Source organism: Aethalodelphis obliquidens, unplaced genomic scaffold (genome assembly GCF_003676395.1).
Source record: "Aethalodelphis obliquidens isolate GAN/ISIS:26980383/991018 unplaced genomic scaffold, ASM367639v1 scaffold62, whole genome shotgun sequence".
In the NCBI taxonomy this organism is placed as follows: Eukaryota; Metazoa; Chordata; class Mammalia; order Artiodactyla; family Delphinidae; genus Aethalodelphis; species Aethalodelphis obliquidens.
The window spans coordinates 3421961-3441761 of NW_020838006.1; the positions used below are offsets into that span (position 1 = coordinate 3421961).

General features: G+C 38.2%; 1 protein-coding gene across 1 annotated transcript in view; it reads right to left on the bottom strand.

The window, feature by feature from the left end:
* The window catches only part of GADL1 (GAD like acidic amino acid decarboxylase 1), a 146871-nt gene that overhangs the window by 103740 nt on the left and 23330 nt on the right, over positions 1-19801 (bottom strand). The window contains exons 9-10 of the mRNA XM_027088309.1: positions 14509-14573; positions 14154-14235 (exon numbers count right to left, since the gene is read on the bottom strand). Of these exons, the coding sequence (XP_026944110.1) occupies positions 14154-14235; positions 14509-14573 (147 nt within the window). The remainder of the gene's footprint in view (positions 1-14153; positions 14236-14508; positions 14574-19801) is intronic.

The following is a 19801-nucleotide window of genomic DNA, read 5'->3' on the forward strand; positions in this document are numbered from 1 at the left end:
TTCTCAGACCATGCAGACATAAAACATGGGCAATCGAGATTTTTCCTCTGAGAGTTTTCCTCCTCTTACTTTTTGTTTAACGTCGTTGGGACATTCACAAATGCCGCTAAGGAGGGTTATCAGATAAAATACAAAACCACCTATTAAACTTGAATTATACACAAATTTCATATAAATTCCTAAAACCCAAAATTTTTAGTAAAAGTATTATGCCATGCAATATTTAGGATATACTTATACTAAAATATGACATGTCATTTATCTGAAATTCAAATTTCTCTGTGCATCTTATGTTTTCAGTTGCTAAATCTGCCGACTGAAGATAAGGAGGGGACATCTGTTTCTGCAGTGTGGTCACCGCTGTCCTTGTGCTGACCACCTGACCATCTCTAGCTCTTTCCAGATGCTCTTTCCTGCTTATGTCTAAAAACCTGCCTTGGGCTGTGGTTGTCAGATCACGAGTCATGCTCCTTGCTTCTTGACCCTATTTCCAGTCTCCCTTGTGCCCCCCATTCATTTTCAGTCACTTTTGGTTGCTCTTCCCACCAGCCACTGTGAAGTCTACAGGAGAACTGGGGGTATTCTCAGGCACTCTCATGCCTTGGATATACCCGCTTCCCATCTCTATTTAATTTCTGCTTTCCAGATTGACATGAGAGGTGGGGGAGAAGGGAGCCTTCCCAAATCTCTGAGCCTCACCTAGAACTTGGGCCAAGAAAGGAAAGAACCCACATATTCTATTTACAGGGAAGTTCTGTTTTTTCTTGAACCCCCTGGGTTTGCTTATTCATGTTTAATACTTGGTTCTTCTTCAAACACTCTTCTCCCCGCCCCTCCCCCTCAAACTTGAGGACTGTTTATCTGCTTGGGAAAGAAAATGCAAACTAAAAGTGGATTGTGGATGATAAGATGTCCTTTCAACTTTTGAGTTTAAAAGGTAAAAATTCATCACTCTTGATCTCTGCTTTCATTTTGATTATCTGACTACAATAAAACAAACCAGAATTTCATAACACATCTTAAGCACTTGGAAAGTTAAAATTACTTTTATAAATCACCATTGGCTCGAAGAGTAAATCAACACTGTGATTATAGATTAATTGGGAAATAATTTAAATGAGAATACTCCAAAACAAAATTTAAGGAGCTGAGCCAAAACTGCCCTCAAATGTAAAATAACATTTTTACAGAACAAAAACATAAAGAAGCAGGAGTAAATGAATAACAATTAAATAAACAATAAAGATGTGACTTGAAAAAATAAATGCAAGAAGTGATTCTTATGGAGAGAAGATAAGGTAAGCAAACTAAGAAAAAATATTTTAAAAATTAAGACTTCAGGCAAGGATATAAGGTAAAAATTAGATGAAAATGATGAAATGATATAGATTCTACTAATATACTTGAAAATCTCAATAAAATGTATTAAATATTTGAGAAAATGTTCTTGAAACTGATCAAGCAGAGCATGAAATTCTTAACAGCTGAATAAAAATGGGAAAATAATTATCTCCCTCCAAATTTCTGAACAAGAGTTTTTGTTTTTTTTTTTTTTGTGGTATGCAGGCCTCTCACTGTTGCGGCCTCTCCCGTTGCGGAGCACAGGCTCCGGACGCGCAGGCTCAGCGGCCATGGCTCACGGGCCCAGCCGCTCCGCGGCATGTGGGATCTTCCCGGACCGGGGCACAAACCCGTGTCCCCTGCATCGGCAGGTGGACTCTCAACAACTGCGCCACCAGGGAAGCTCTGAACAAGAGTTTTATGATTGACTTTTCTCACCATTTCTAAAAGCTGATGATCTCTATGCTCTCATAATTATTCTAAAACAAATAAGACAGTTGAAAGCTGACAGTCAAAATAATCCAACCAAGATAACATGCACACATACTCGTATGCATACACACACACAGAGTAGATTAATTGTATGTATATAGAGGCCAAAATCTAAGTATACAAATCCATTAATACATTAAAGCAATTTACTGCAACTAAATGAGGTTAATCAGTAATGTAGAAAATCAATGAACACACATCTAACTTAGTTCAGGAGTAAAATGATAGAACTACCTTATCAGATATTTAAAAGGGATACGGTAAAATTCAATACTCATTCCTAGATCATTTCTCAGGAGGATTTATACAGAATGTATATCTTAAGGCAACTTTAATAAAATCACAAAGAAGATAAAAATGCCTTCTATTTACTATTATTACTGAACATATTTTTGGAAATTTTATCAGTGCATTATAATTGCAACTGATATGAAGCAAACAAAATATATTAGAATATTAGACAGCAAACAAAATTACAGTTATATACTAATATTATTATATGTTTATAAAATGCAAGAATAATTTGAAATCCCTCAGAGCTAATATGAAATCTGGTAAGATAGCAGTGGTCATAGTTAAACAAATGAATAATTTTAAATGAAGATTTTATAAGCCCAAGTGCCTCTGTGTTTTAGATAATGAGGGGGGTAGGAATGGGTAAAGAAAGGAGATGCTAGTTATAGAAGCAAAATACACGAGTCTGTATCAACACAGATACAGTAACACATTAATATTCATCTATCAAGAAAATTTTAAATGATTTAACTTTGACTGGTGGGTGCAAGTAATTTTTATATTCCTCATTATGCCTGACACTATGCTATTTTGATCCTATATTGCTTTAAAAATGGAAAGAAAATACCAATAACTGATATGTTAAAGGTCACCTCTGTTTCGATTAAGTTTTCTAGACCAGCTTCTTCAGCAGCGTTGTTCTTTCACTTGATCTACATTTCCAAAACACCTGCTTTTTACCCTATTACATAAATACGGGTATTATATTTTAATCATTTGCTTAAAATTTGTTTCTTACTATCCCCTGAGTTCACTTATGATAGGGAGCATGTCTTACTCAAGTAACACATAAGAGGCTGCACACATTTGCAAGTGGAATGAAAGGGTGAGTAAATTAACGAATGCTCATCCCCACTGGCAGCACTGAACAGCAGCTGATTATTAAAATGCCAAAGCCTGACATATCTCAATTCTGCTAACAAAAGACTAGATGAACTCGAAATGTTCCTACGGAAAATAACAAGAAAGGCTGGAAAAAAACATAAAAACTGCATCTAATAAAAAGCGTAGCAGACCTACACAAGGCAGAAGTAAACTTCTGGAAGGTACAGGAGAGGAGTGGAGCTCAGAGGTGAGCCAGAGATGCTTCCACCCAGGGGCATGTTCAGACTCAGAAGGGCAGCTGCGACAAGAGCTAGAGTGGGGAGATGTGAGGGAAGGGGGAGTGTGGCCTCCACGTGCGGGGACCTGGAGTATCACCATCACTTTTTCTCCTAGCAGGCATTTCATGGGCTTCAGGAAACAGAGTTCAAAGGTGGTCAATGTAACGAGAGCACTGAAGCAATCTTTTCTCTTGTTTAGGACCCAAAGGTCTCCACTGGAAAGAGAGGTCAAGATTATACTCTGAAGATCCAGAGAATCTTTAAGCGTTGGTCCTGGACTGTTAATCCCCCCCTAGATGCCCAGAAAATGAAAATAAAATCCTCTGTAAAGAAAGAGAGCTTCATTTCTAGTTTCAAATTATTCCTGAAGGTAAATTTTTAAATAAAATATTCAGTAAACCCTCAAAGATTGTAAGGTACCTCTCTAGACAATGAGAGCCAGGACTCACAGACTTAAGAAACAATAGGCATAGCACTTGTGGGAATCCAGAAACTAGAGTTAGCAGAGGCAGACTGTGAATCTATGTTCAGAATGTTCATGGAGATAAAAGCTGATCTTAAAAATGTCGACAAGAACATAGAGACCTTCTATATGTAAAAAAGATTCAATTTGATGCTACGAAACCAGAAAGACAATAATAAGGTAAGAACCCAAGGGCTAGTGTTAATAGCGGATTAGACATAGCTGAAGAGAGAATCAGTGAATTCCAAATAGGCCCTAAAAATTATCCGCAAGGAGACAAGGAAAGACAAAATTATGAAACTTACAAACTAGAGTAAGAGAAGAAACAGTAAGAAGGTTTAATATGCATTTAATTGGAGTGCCAGAAAAGAAAGGAGACAAGGTCGATAATTAAATGGAGAATTTTTAAAACTTATGAAACATGTCAATCTTCAGATTCAAGAAGCACAATGGAGTCTAAGCAAGAAAAACCAAACAAAATGTATATTAATAACATTATAGATAAATGGCAGAAAATTAAAGAAAGCTAGAAAATCTTAAAGGAAGCCAAAGAAAGAAGTTATTTTGCCACCAAAGGAATGACAGTTAAGTAGTTAACTTTCTAATACACAATGCCAAAAGACAACAACAAAAGTCATTAAAGTTCTAAAGGAAAATTCCTGACATAATTCTATTCCCAGAAAAAATGAAATAAAGACATTTTCAAAGAAGCAAAGTCAAATAGAGTATGCCACCTTTTGATTCATTAAGAAATTCCTAAATATGATCTTCAAGAAAAAGGAAAATTATACCAGATGGCACCTCTGGGACATAGCAAGCAATGAAGACATGTACACAAAAATGTTCGTAGCAAAATTTTGTAAAAGCCCTGAATCAGAATAACTCAAATGTTCATCAACAGCAAAATGGATAATCAAATGGTGATTTGCTCATATGGAATAGTATAAAGCAGAAAATGAATAACCCTGTGATTGTGCAACTCGTGAATGAATCTTACAGACGTAAGGTAAGTTTGAGTAGCAACAAAGCCAACCCAAAAAATACATACTGCGTGATTCCATTTACATAAATTTCAAAAAGGCAAAAGTAAACTAATTATTTGAGAATGCATAACTACAAAGCAAAACTAAAGAGAAAAGTTAAAAAGTCAGTAACAGGAAGGAGCACATAGGGGATTTCTGGGTTTCTGTTCTTTGTTTTAATGTGTGGGAATCACCTGATTATTCTTTTTATAAAAATAAATTAAATAAATGCATTTCATGCATATTTTATATTTTCCTTATATTTCATAATAATTAATTGAAAAAATATCAATATCATCTAAACTCCCAAATAGCCCTTAGAATGAACTACCAGAGAAGATTCTAATTCCTTTTGCAATTAACAAAACTTCCTAAATTATGATTTTCCATCAGCATCATAGTGACCTAAAGGCAAGTATGTTTGCTGAGTAAATGCACGTGTGCTTGCATGCACGAGTTGTATGTAACTTCAATATATAAAATATGGCAATTATTTTACAGTTTCTGTTTTTCTACTCAGTCCACAATTAATTCCTTTATTATATGACAGTAACAATTTCTGTACAAATTAGTGTCTAAGTACAACAGCTAAAAATCTATATAAGATGAATCTATATTTACCACCTCTGAGTCATCTATAAAATTAAAATACTTCTCTTATTCACATGCACTTGTATCTGCATTTTGAATTGCCATGGAAGAAAAACCCACAAAAAAATGGACTCCCTGAAATTATTTGGCCTTGAAACAGCAAAGCTAGAAAGCCTAATTAGGAGTGTCAGATATGTTTTTAGATATCTTCCTTGGAAAACAACAAATATGACAGCTAGAAATGTGCAAAGGAAAACAAATGGAACGATTTATGCCAAGAAGTCAAAAGGGCCTCAAGCATCACACCAGAGAGTAGAAATAGAAGAGAAAGCCTTGCTGTAGTGAGTTAATAGTAAAAAATAAAATAAAGGCAAAAGGCAGATGCTTAGAATATTTTAAAAAATGCTAAAATCGAATTTTAGCCTACCCACTGAGGCAGGTGTAGCTTGCTACTTATGGCATGCATTTTTCCATTAGCTTCTTTCCAGGTTTTCTTTTATGCCCTAATCCTCATGTTTCTTGTTTTTTTTTTAGACTTTAACTTATGTAATCTTCCTATATTATGGGACCCTAATCAGTTTTGTTATAAGGTAAGATAGAGAAAATTCCATCTGTAAGTAGGATCGTCTCTCTGGGATATTTTTCAACTGCTAGTTTTTGTGGAATCAGAGATGACAAAAGGACACAAAGGTAGAATTTCCTATTTCTTCCCTCTTGGTCATTTCTTAGCAAATCTGAAGTTTTCTGTGATGAATGGCAGAGAAGCAAATGTTGCAGTCCCATAGACATAGGATGGCTGTTATGAAGAACGAATTCTTCACCTGGAAGGATATCAGAGAAATTCCCATATTCTTCGGGTTCTCCAGAAATAGACCAGGCAGATGATATTAAATGCAACCACGGGCAGCACCCCAACTCATTCAAGTCAAACTGATGAAATAAATGTAGCTCAATCAGTAGGACCAGGTGGAAGCCACCCAAAGGTTTGAGGGAACTCAGGGATGAAATTGGAAAACTGTTGGCCAAGATGCTTGATCTAGCATTACAAACAGCCACCACCGTTACCCTGGCAGATTGTGAATGTCATTCTGTTCATTAGAAGGGGTCAAGAGAGGACCCGGGAGCCCTGGAAAAGCAAGCTTCTCTTCCGCTTGTCCAGTATCCAATAAAGCACAGCATCATTAGACACTGAAACAAAAATAACTTTCTAGGGGAAAGACAATATGGTTTCTGCAAAAAGGAAAGCATGAGTCACTGATTTATTATTGGTCTCTGAGGCATGTAGATAAAAGGCCAAACGTTGGCACAGTTTAGGGTAGACTTTTTCTAATCACCAACATGAAATGGGATGTAAGGAGATAATGGACATCTCAAACCATATGGATAAGACAAGCAATTTCTACACCCCCTCAAAAAAAAAAAACCTCTATGAACTAGCAAGAAGGGACGCTCTGAGACTTGAAAGAGATCAGGTTGTGATGATAAAGGATCTACTGCAGGTAACAAATTTAAAATATTACCATTTGATAGTATTGGAAAAAGATACAAAGTAAGTTCACTCCAGGAAACCTTTTTATTGAGCATGAATCGAGTGTCAGGCTTTGTACTAAGTTAGTGGGAGTACAGCAATGAATAGACCCGTTCTGCTCTCCAGTAACTCACAGTCTACCATATAGATGATTCCAAGAACCAAGGGATAGGTTCTCTGCTGGGACTTGTGCCCATTTATGACATGATGGCAACTATTGACTGGAATCACATAGTACAATCATGATCATGCAATAACACATCCCTCAGAGCTGCAGTTCACCAAGGAATTAATATACTAGGCTATATGATGCATGGTTCTAAAACAAAGTTACTAGGCTATATGATGCATGGTTCTAAAACAAAGTACAAATCCCCTTGTTAAAATTAATGACAATTGCAATATGAACCCAGTAAATACTAAAACCCAATTTATTGGTTTGTTCAGTGGAGAAAGATATGATGGGTTTTGAACACAAGCAATTCTAACATTAATTATTATCACTCTTTACCTCATGGGGAAGGAAAGCAGACACTATACCATGTGAAGTTTTTAAAATGTGATGCATTTTATATATGCACAAATTTCCAAAAGCCTCATGAAAAAATTAACTTTTTTCATTATAATTTTAAAAAAACAGCAATTATAAAGAAAATGGGCTATTTACCAACCACGAATTTGTTGAGCTCTGCCAGTGTCATGAAATTCTCAACCTTGCTGAAAAGCTGAAGAATTTTCTGAGCTCAGGCAAGAGTCTCCAAGATCTGGAGAATAATTTTGGCAGCCTCAAGCCCAGGAGACTGATGTCTCTCCTTCAAGTCAAATGCTTCTTTTTTTCTAATCAGTTTTAAACACTGACCTTCCCCCTTTTCTGTTCCATTAGCTAGGAGGCTGTCATTACAAAGAAATGTATAATGTACGTGTGTAGGGGAAGTGTGAGTGTTCTCTGGAATGAGAGAAAATAAGTTTTTGATGATCAGATTGTTCAGTATTTTCAAACCATCTAACAGCACTTCCATAGGAACTCCATGAAGAAAAATGAGAGCTGAAAAAGAAATCCTCACCAAAGCAGACATAGTTTGTCCTAGTTTCTCTGATAAGCCATGTTCTCTCCCTTTTTTATTTTCTTGCACATTTTTTTAATGGCATATAATAGTTTTCCTTCACAATGTCAATGATCATTCAGGATAGAAATTTAAGTGGGTCTGAGAGAGAACACATTTCTCAGGTGTGGTATCCCAGTGAAAAATTCCCGCCTTCTCTTGGGGAACCACACTGGGAGATGGTATGAGTCTCCTTTTCTATTTTTTCTCCATGCATAGCAGTGCCAGGCCCACAGTATACCTTCAATGAGTGTATACTGAATGAACTCCCTGCTCCTCTTCTCCCTGCTACTTCTTCAAAAGAAAAACTGGGGGCTTCCCTGGTGGCGCAGTGGTTGAGAGTCCGCCTGATGATGCAGGGGACACGGGTTCGTGCCCCAGTCCGGGAAGATCCCACATGCCGCAGAGCGGCTGGGCCCGTGAGCCATGGCCGCTGAGCCTGTGCGTTTGGAGCCTGTGCTCTGCAACGGGAGAGGCCACAACAGTGAGGGGCCCGCGTACCGCAAAAAAAAAAGAAGAAAAACTGGGACCATCCTGAGCCTCCTCTAGACTGAAGATGAAAGGGAAAGAATTCCAAGTCTATCTCCAAAGCCTCACATTTGAAACCTAGGTAGCCCAGAATTGCATGTCAATACCTCCAGCTAAAGAAGATCCCTGAGTAGGAGGAGATACAGTACATCACTGGATAAAATGAGAAGGAAAATGGTTACATGTCTGTAAGTATGGGTGTATAAATGCCTTGCCTGTCAAATCAACAAAGCTAAAAACCCTTGCTATGTCAAAAGCTAACACACACACACACACACACACACACACACACACACACTCTGCTAGTGAGAAGGCAAGCAATTTTTTAGAAGGGAAATTAGGAAACAAGTATAAAAAAAGCATCATGAAAGGTGATCATGGCTCTTCGACTTCTAAGAATTTATTCTAAGGGAAAAATAAAGGATACGCCCAAAGATTTAGCCTCAAAGGTGGCAGCCACATCTATATTAGCCCCAAATTATTTGTGTACTTTGTTTTTGTTTTTTGCGGTACGCTGGCTTCTCACTGCTGTGGCCTCTCCCGTTGTGGAGCACAGGCTCCGGACGCACAGGCTCAGCGGCCACGGCTCACGGGCCCAGCCGCTCCGCGGCATGTGGGATCTTCCCAGACCGGGGCACGACCCCGTGTCCCCTGCATTGGCAGGCGGACTCTCAACCACTGCGCCACCAGGGAAGCCCCTATTAGCCCCAAATCAAAACAATCTAGTTGGTCAGTGGTAAGGAGGTAGTCTAGTTAATTATCAAATATCAAAATGATAGAACACCATGCGGCTATGGAAAATGTATACAATGCATATTGACGTGGAGCAATGTTCACAATTTTGTGAAACAGAAAAAGCATGCTAAAATCAAAATATGTTTTTATGTTAGATAAATACATATGTGTAAATTTAAATATATAAATATGCCTAAGAAAATATGCATCTTCAGATATTTGTAAAGGGCAACTTTTTTCTTCATCCTTCTCCTTATCTGAATTTTCTGATTCTGGTCTATGATGTAGGTGAATTACTTCTGAAATAAACATATAAAAATGGACATAATAAAAAAAAATCTTTAGTATCTACATAGTTTTTCTAAGAAAAAAATGTCCCTTTAATTATCTATAGCTGCTAGGTTAAACAGGAAATCCTTGTGAGTTAATATTGGGATGATGATGATAAGTAGAAATAGAGAGGAATTATTTATTCTCAAGAAGTCATCTGATTAGCATTTTTCATGTTCTCATATATCTGTTAGATTTTTTTTTAACTAAATAGTTCTTCCAATAAACACTAAAAGTCAAAAAGCCAATACTGAGATTTTTCTCCATCTATGCATCTGATTCTTAGACGTATTGCCTTTTATTTTAGATCAAAGCATCAAAATTGTCTTTGATCCAAAGCAACCATGTAGCCCCAGCATTTACATCTGAAGTCAACCTATTTATAATTACAGATTTTTTTAAATCCCTGATTTTCTTTTTATCCCTATCATGCAGAGTGTCAGTGACAGTATGACTTGGAGAGCAACAGCTCTTTGTTTTGGAAGCAGTCTTCTTTATGGATACAGGAAATTGAAAATGTGAACAAACACCACCAGCTAGTCAGTCAGCATTGTGAAGGCTGGGGCTTTGAAGGTACAATTAGGGAACTGGTTTTTCCCTTAACAGAAGTATGTTCACTAAGTAATTTGCTTTCTTTTAACTAGAGTTACCCCCTTCCATTAACTGGAGAAGTAAGTCCAGATTAAAATCACTATTCATCAATTGCCTGCTGGAGGCACACTCAAGCCTTGTGTTAGGACTAAGGCAATAAAGCTCATCAACTAGCATTTTAATCATTGTTACCTCAGAGCTCTCAGAAGGAATAATTTGGGGTAGGGGAGAAAGTGGAAACTCCTAGTTACTGCTGATGTGAAATCAGATATTTCTGAGGATTTTAAATTTACTGAATCATTCATTTTTTCAGTGGATTTCTATTTTTTCCTCGTTCAGTGAGTACTTGCTAGGCACGCGGGATACAGTGGTGAATATAATGACATGGTCCCTATCTATATACAGCTTACATTCTAAGGGAGGGAACATTAATACATGAGAAATCATAATTAAAAATTGTGATGAGCACTTTAGAGGAAGGGAATGGGCTCTGAGAAGGAATCATGGAGAGATGACAGTTACTTGGGTGAGTCAGGAAACTCCTTCTTAAGGAAGTGATACTCAAGCTTTGACACTAAGACAGAGTCACACTCCTCCTAATATGTTTCTATCTATTTCATTAGCATCACCCTGTCCTGGTCCTTCTACTGTCTCCCTGGCCATTCCAACTCAGCTTTCTCACTGCTGGTTCCTCCTCTTCTAAACTCAGACTCTGAAGTTTTTCAGGCCTAAGATCTCCAACCTCTTCTCACTACAAAGTTCCTCCCAAGGCAAGCCATTCCACTTTATGACCTCAAGCATCATCTGCATTCAACAATCCCCTAATATATTTTTCCAGCCCAGAACCCTTTTCCTAGCTTTGGATCCATATGTCAACTGCCTACATGACACCTTCACTTGCATACTGCACAGGAGTCTCAAATTTAACATAGCCCGTGAGAAATCAAGATATTTCCCTGTGGAATCTTCTCTTCCTTCAGCAATCTCCATCTCCCTACACAGGACCATTCACTCAGTTGCTGTATCACTACTCAGGGAGTCAACCATGATACCTGCTTCCTCCTCATGTCCCATGTATAACTGGGAATTCAGCCTGGTCTAGTTGATAGCTAAAATATATCTTGAATTTTATCACACTTTTTCCATACCCTACCATTATCTTGTTTGGATACTGCAAGTCTTTTCTCATCCTGTACCCATTTTTTCCCCCTTTCAATTCATTGTCTTAAATGAAAATCTTTTCTGATTATTCCTTGCTTTTAAAATTCTTCCATTGTTCTGAACATCGAATCATTAAAATGGTTTCTAAGACCCTGCATGATCCATCCACTGCTTAATCTTTTAGTCTCATCTCATACTGGTCTTAGCATTACTCTCTGTACTTCAGCAACTATGAACCTCTTTCAGTTCCTAAAATTTAAAAAAGGACCCTCCTTTCTTAAAGACTTTGCACATGCTGCCCCTTCCATCTGGAACTTCTCAGGTGTCCCTGCTTTGTAGTCTGAGTAACACACTGTTCTCTATCTCAGATAAGAGTGCATTTGGCTTCAAGTAACAGATTACCCAATAGAAGTAGTTTTAGCAATAAAGACACTTATCATACATATCACAAAAATCTGGAAGTGGGCACTTCCATACTAAGTACAATATTTCAAAACTCTTATCCAAGACTATGCTCTGCCATTCTGTGAATGTTCACTTTTTAATTTAGGGTCATTGCCTTATGGCTACAAAGTGGCTGTCAGAGCTCCCTATATCATGGTCTGACACAACAATGTTTCTGCATTCATGGTAGAAAAGGGGGCAGAAAGCTCTCCTCTTGGGTATAGCACCTCTACCAGAAACTATAACCTTTGTTTCACATTTCTCCCTCATCATAGTGGCCATATTTGTGTCATATAGTGACTCTTAGCTGCAAGGGGGGGCTCGTTAGATGAGCATCAGGAAAGAGAAGGAAGTAAGTCAGGACGGCTGGTGAATATATAATCAACAGTGTTGAACACGGTCTTCAGAGCACTTACCAAAATAGTAATCAAACAATTCAATATGCACACTTTGTTCACTGTCTCCTCCGTGAGATTATAAGCTCTTTGACTACGGGGAACGTGTCTGTTTCTAAGCCCAGCATCAGTACTGCGCCCAGCCTATGTAGGAGTCAGTTGGCAGTGGTAGAATGAATGAAAGTACGAAAGAAAACAACAGAGGCAGAAAATAGGTACAAAAGGGACAGAAAACTGCCTACGCAGAACTTAAGCCGATGATCATGTCTCATACCTCATGGTTCAATTCTGCATTCCAGGTAATTTGAAAACAGTCTTTCATAAAAAAAAGGCCCACAACAGTGAGAGGCCCACGTAACAAAACAAACAAACAAAAAAAAGCAACTTTTGAAAGTGCTCCATTCTTTGCACCATGAATGCAATTTTCCTAATCTGTTAATTCCTGCCATGTGAGTAGACATGGGTGCTATAGTTTGCATTGAGATCCAGGAATGAATTCTTCAAAAAAATTATTTTAACCACTGTTATATAGCGTTAGATGATCCAGAAAATTTTAAATTGCCTCAAGGACATGAATGTAAATCAATTCTTAGCTAAATCACTCCAAATATCATTCAACAAGAAAAATTTATAAAAGCTAGAAAGTTATTTAAAAGAATAGTCATAAAATTTGGGGTCTAAATTTTCCACTCCTGAGAGCATCACACTAACAGATAAAGATGTCATTCAGATTATCCGATTAGGGAGAAAGCAGATGTAAAATGTCTGGCACATAAAGGATGCTTGGCATGTTTTTGTTCTTATATCTAGACCACAGGAAAAGCTGGGTTTACTCCTAACTCTTTCATGTCCTATATATGTAACTGTGGGCAAGTTGAATATGTTCTTTGATTCATAAATGATATAGTAATCTTTAACCACCTTTCAGTCATAACATGCTGTCACTCTACTATTGAAAAACTTAGATGAATAGAAGTTAAATGGCATTGAATGCAGTCCATAGTAGCCTACCTAATAAAACATGAAGGAATAGATTCATATTCCCAAGAGTCTCTCTATCTACAGATGCAGAATCTGTTCATAGTTTCTGACAGACATCCTGTTTGGTCATCTCAAAACACAAAGGGCCCCAACATGTAAATATCACAAAATTTTTTTAAAGAAAGTTGTAACCATCCACACATACGAGACTAGATTTCAGGTTTTAAATATGGTTGTCATTTGAAATAAAATTCCTTAAAAAGAGAAAATGACTTTAGCATTGGCAAAGGGAGTCCCCTAAGAAAAAAATGTAAACAGATGGCTGAGAAAGATCACCCACATGCTGCACACAGATCTTGAGGAGGCATTTCTAAGAATGAAGTGGCACTTCCCAGCCTGGGCCACGTCCCACAAGGATCCTTATTTAACCCAGAGAAAGCATAGGGTTTCTACCTCTAACCAAGAGGAACTTCAGCCTGCTTGCCTCACAGCAATCCAGACTAGTTTCCAGCTCTCCCCAGTGTTCCAACAGAAGCTAAGTACCAACCACTTGAGAGGGGCAATCCCCTAATAAATCAGGGTTTGATGATCAGCCCTGAACCAACATCTTCCCATACAAAGGGGCTGTTAAGCCCCAGCTAAGCATATTAAGCATTCAATTTAATGTATGACACACATCTGCTCTCCTTTCTCAGGGAGGAGAAGTTTCAAGATAACTTAAATCCCGGACTTAATCAAGGGGAAAAAAAATCTTGGCAATGTTTAAAACTGAGTTTAAAAATATAATCCAAATGAGGGCGAGAGAGACCATTTTGCTGTAAGTAGTGAGATTATATAATACCTAAATCAAATACACAACATTACCTGAGGAGAAGCACCTGTTTCTTTTACCTGGGTCTATTCAACTTTCCTTTCGATTCCATCAACATTTACCAAAGACCGTCATCTACCTCTGGCCCAAGGTATAAAATACAAGCAAAAATGGGCCCTCTGAAAATATGGTAATCTGCCCCCCTCCGTGCCTGATGAAGGCCATAAGAGGAAAACTCACAGATTTGTCTTTTACAAGGAAAGCACAGCACTGAATCCCAGCCATCAGCATCTTGTGTGGATTCCATGCCACAGAGTCAGCCCTGTTACGTTAAACAAAGAAAAAAACAGGGTAGGGAGGGGAGACTCAATTAGTTTCTACTGGTGGGAAGAATGCTGGTACATTCAGTATTCACGTCCAAGTTAGTGCTCCAAAGGATTCCTTGTGTGAGCGGTTTAAGGAGTTTGGGATTTTTTTAAACCAAAACAATTCCTTAGTTTTTTGCCTGTTTTCAAAATGTCACTTAATTGGGCAAAGGCCAAAGAGAGGCCCTAGCCTAAATAAAAGGCACTGTGACTGGGGAAACTACATTTACCTGTGGATGCCGTGCAGAAGCTTGCGGTGCTTCCTTGACATCAAGGCTGAGCCACCCCAGGAAGCCTGTTGAGATATTTATATAACCAAAATGATGTTATTTCAATGGTACTTGTTTACCAGCCAGTTGTTATTTGATGCTTTAAGTCGATGTTAACCAATGTGGACTCTAGGAAATTTTGATCACTGGCTCTACCCAGGCGATCAGAACCTCATCACAATAGATGGTCCCCCACTGACGCTTAGGAGTTAAATTCCCACACTATAAGGAAATTGGTATAGTACTCATTGAGTTGCCTGTGGACAAAGAGAAGTGTAAAAGACACAGTCCATATCCTCTCAAATCTTAGAATCTAAAATAGACAATAGCCCTTCAGTGTTGACATTCTACCATACACGATGTACAAGTGCTGATCATGAGACATGGGTTCAGGAAAGGAAATCCCAGAGTCAATAAGTCTGGAGGAGAGGGAGGAAGAATCAATGTGAGAAATAAGAAAGTCAGTTTGGTACTTGAAATCGAGCAGACTTGTTGTGAGGGAATATGAGGGGACCAGCATGGGAGATGTTGAAAGCTCTCCATGGTTATTTAAACTGCACAACATTGTACTGAGAACAGAGTTATCATCATGTCAATTTTTTAATAGAAAAACTAAGGTTTGGAGGTTATAAAATTTCCAAGGTCTCATAGGTAATAAAAATCAGGTCTGAGAGACAAAAGTCCATTCTTTTTTTACACTAACATCATATCTTAGGGAAGGTGACCAATTGGCCTGATGGTAGAACTCAGCATGGAGAATTGAGGTAGGAGGGGAGTTGCCTAGCAGAATTTTAAAAGGCAACCCCAATGAACATGTACCCCAACGTTCATTGCAGAGCTATTTACAATAGCCAAGACATGGAAGAAACCTAAATATCCATCGACAGATGAATGGATAAAGAAGATGTGGTTCATATATATTGGGTTGGCCAAAAAGTTCGAACTTTTTGGCCAACACAATACAATGGAATATTACTCAGCCATAAAAAAGAATGAAATAATGCCATTTGCAGCAACATGGATGGATCTAGAGTTGATTATACTAAGTGAAGTAAGTCAGACAGAGAAAGACAAATATCATATGATACCACTTAATATGTGGAATCAGAAAAAAAATGATACAAATGAACTTACATAACAAAACAGAAATAGACTCACAGATATAGAAGACAAACTTATGGTTACCAAAGGGGAAAGGAGGGGAAGGCTAAATTAGGATGTTGAGATTAGCAGATACACACTACTATATATAAAACAAGTAAGCGGCAAGGACCTACTGTATAGCACAGGAAACTATACTCAATATTTTGTAATAACTTATAATGGAAAAGAATCTGAAAAGAATATATATATATAATAGGTATGTATAACTGAATCACTTTGCTGTACACCTGAAACTAACACAACATTGTAAATCAACTATATTGCAATTTTAAAAAAAGATCTTTCTAAAAACTTTATGCCCCAAACTTTGGCCTTGAGCATTCTAATATGACTATAGTGAGTATAATAATTTAATTCAAGAAATATTTATTACATATCTAAATAGACTGACACTGAGATAAGTGCTAGAAATACAACAGTAAATAAAACACTGAAATAATAACTCCAAAAAAAAGGTAAGGAAGAGCCCAATATCATGCAGAAAGAAATGGCAAGATTGTGTGCACCATGGATGTCAAGGAGGAAGTAAGTGAGAGGTCTCCACAATCCTCAGAGTATTAAAAAGCTGAGCCCAATGGTGGACAGTAAAGAGTGGCCTTAAGAACAGCTCTCTCATTCAGGGCTGTGCCCAAGGGCAAGTGAGCGAGTCACCCAGGGTGCACCCTTCAGCTCACTCGCAGAGTTGGACCCTTGCATGGCCCTGGGCGTGAATGCCTCCTTAAATTTTCAAATACCAAACTGACTTTCTTATTTCTCACATTGATTCTTCCTCCCTCCCCTCCAGACTTACTGACAATGGGATTTCTTTTCCTCTCCTTATTCTCAGCTCTCCTCTCCTTTGCTCATAACACCTACCTGTCCAATGAACCCTAGGAACCTCACTTGCCTCACCTTAGTCCCAGCCCTGTTTCCAGGGACTAGACTCTCCAGTGACCCCATAGGGTTCCCAAAGGTTTGTGGGCCGAAGGTGGTGTGCAGGCGAGTTCCAAAGACGCCCAGATAAAGGACTGATGATCAGGATTGTCAGTCAAGTCCCCTTGCTGCTGCCCTCTCTGTCCCACCAGAGTTCATGATGGACCATGTGTGACCAAAGCTGAGCTATGGAGGCAGCTGCCCTCAGCCTCTGGGAAAACGTGATCTGAACCTGCTAACTGAGGCTCCCCAGACCTGGGGTTTGAGAACTTGACCCTCAGGAACATGAAGATGACTTACATATTAGGTTCTTTTACTTCTCTTATATCCCTAAACTCTAAGTTGCCTGCTTTTCTCAATCTTTTTAACCCCCAACTGCATGGAGAACCTACCAGGGGCAACTAGGGGAAGGATTAATCAGTAAAGCTCAGCCACGCCCATTCACTCTCACCCTTTCCACCTGCCCACTCACACACCTGCCCTCACTGGTGCCTCCTGCACTGGCCTCTGCCTCTTCTTCCTCCTCAAAAAGTAGACAACATTCTGCCAATCTTAGTGAGCTGGATTGAAGTTTTAAAATCACATGAACTCTTTCAAGGCATTAGTTCACTGGTTTACAGGGTGGTAGGCAGAGTTAGAAGCAGCTCATCCACAAATGTATTCCACAAAAGAGCTGAAAGGGGAAAGACGATGTGCCTGATGCCAGTGCCCTACTTGTATTGGCTTCGCTCCATAACCCCCTCACTCCAGAGCTCGCAACAACATCGAACCAACGGATGTCATTATTGAGCTATGAGCCAGACACCATGAGTACCATTTTACTACGTTTTTCTCTTCAAGTAATTAGTTAATAATTTAATTGTAGAGCCAATCTTGAATGGGAAGTGGAGGCAGGGTGGAATGTAGAGATGGCAGCCCCTAAAGCCCATGATTTTAAATACAGTGTTTGTCACCTCTCCCGGGACTTGGGATGGAGTGTGGGTGAGACACCGTAGGAAGGGTTGCTGGGAGGGTGAGATTTTGCAGTGGCCGCAGCCTCTGCTTCAGAGAAGAGCTGGACCAGCCCTGAAATCCTGGTCTCAGGCAGAGGCTGGGATAACATTGACTCTCGCAGATACAGAATAATCCTGGAGGCAAAATATTCTAACACAGCTGAAATTTTTCTCATTCTGTTGTTCAAAAATACATTGTAATTAACCAAATTTCAGACACTATCAGAGGTAAGAGTACCATTTTTTTGTGGATTGCTAAGAAAGAAAAAAAAATGACATCAACATACCAATTAGGTATATTAAAAATGTAAACAAAATATGTGTATCTTAGAAATAATAAGATATGGTATATATGCCGGGCAACCTGGTTTTATGGAAAACGCAGAAGACCAAGCAATTCTAATTACATTTTTAAAAAGAAATCAAGTAAATGCCAGTTTTTAATATTTTAAAGGATCTTTAAAATACCCTTTAGAAAATTTCAGGACTTCCCTGGTGGCACAGTGGTTAAGAATCCGCCTGCCAATGTAGGGGAGACGGGTTCGAGCCCTGGTCCGGGAAGATCCCACATGCCGTGGAGCAACTAAGCCCATGCACCACAATTACTGAGCCTGCGTGCCACAACTACTGAAGCCCATGCGTCTAGGGCCCGTGCTCCGTGGCAAGAGAAGCCACTGCAATGAGAAGCCTGCACACCACAAGGAAGAGTAGCCCCCGCCCACTGCAACTAGAGAAAGCCAGTGTGCAGCAATGAAGACCCAATGCAGCCAAAAAAATTCGAACAGGCCAAAGTAATCACTGTAATTTTACTAATTTTTACCTGTAAAATTAATAAACTACCCTTGGTATATGAAGTTTCTTCAAGAGAAGTTATATGCTCCTGCATAAAATTTTATCAACAGAATGATGTCTGCAATATTAGAGGATGAGTGAGTACTGTCTCAATGTTAGAGCTAATTTCTTTAATAAGTCATATAAACAGTTGTCAAATGTAATCTAATACTACAGACATTCAACTTGAAGCTTATTATATGCAAATAGAACAGTTTGCGTGGCTTAAATATTCCCTTATAAAAGTGTTTTCTTCAAAAATTCAACCTTTGACTTTTAGCAAATCTAGAGAGGTTTTCATTCACATCTTACAAATCACAATTCTTTCTAAGCCCCATAAATCTCTTAATATCATTCCCAATTTGGAAACTGCTGTAGTTACTCTGTTTTACATAAACCATATAATCTATATTTGATGTTTCTTTTATGAGAGTAGAATTAAGTATAACTGCTCATATATTTGATTTTGCCCCTATTTCCACAGTCACAAAAGTACTCACTTCATATTATCTTTCAGGACATACTGTATTATTATGCTTCTAAGTCTATAAAAATCAATAAGATATAAGTTGAAATGTGAACAGATACAGATACTATAATCCCACTTAAAGAAGTCACAAATAATCTACCTGATGTATTGCCATTGGCTTACTAATCAAGCCTATAACTCTAGTGAGCTTTATATTACTACTTCTGCTTTTACCAAATATTAGCATACATTTAATGAAAGCTTTGAGTTGCTGAAAAATTCTTTCGATATTATATCATAGAAACTTTACCTTGAAAGCATAAAGTCATCCAAACTATAAAATTATGTGCAGGCATATCCCCGAAAGAAATGCTCAGTTACCTAATGTTCAGTAAGTCAAAAAAATTGTCCTTTCTTTTTCTGATAAGGAGGACACAAAACCACTCACTTACTGGAGGAAAGTTCCTCTCAACTGCAGGTTCAACAGTTCCTTCTACTGGGTTGAATCAAACTAATTAACTGCTGTTTTCACACACACACAAAGAAAACCAAAATGCTCAACAAGCATTCATAACTGGCTGAATTCAACTTTTTAACCTTAAATAAGTAGAATTGTTAAGAGTTACTTTTAATTTAGGACAACAATTATTATGAACAACCCTAGGACCTCCAAAACTAATTAGAAAAAAAAAAAGGCCAACCCTTTAAGTTAGAAAATTGTGAAGAATATAAGTTATCTCAATCCCTCTCCAATAGTTATCTATGATAGATCCAGATAAAACCTGTTTTAATTATGGCATGCAATGAAGTCATGCAGCCTTTTGCATTTTCCAGCTGATTGGAAGCACAGAATGTTAGAGCTAGAAGATCCTTTATTGACCACGTC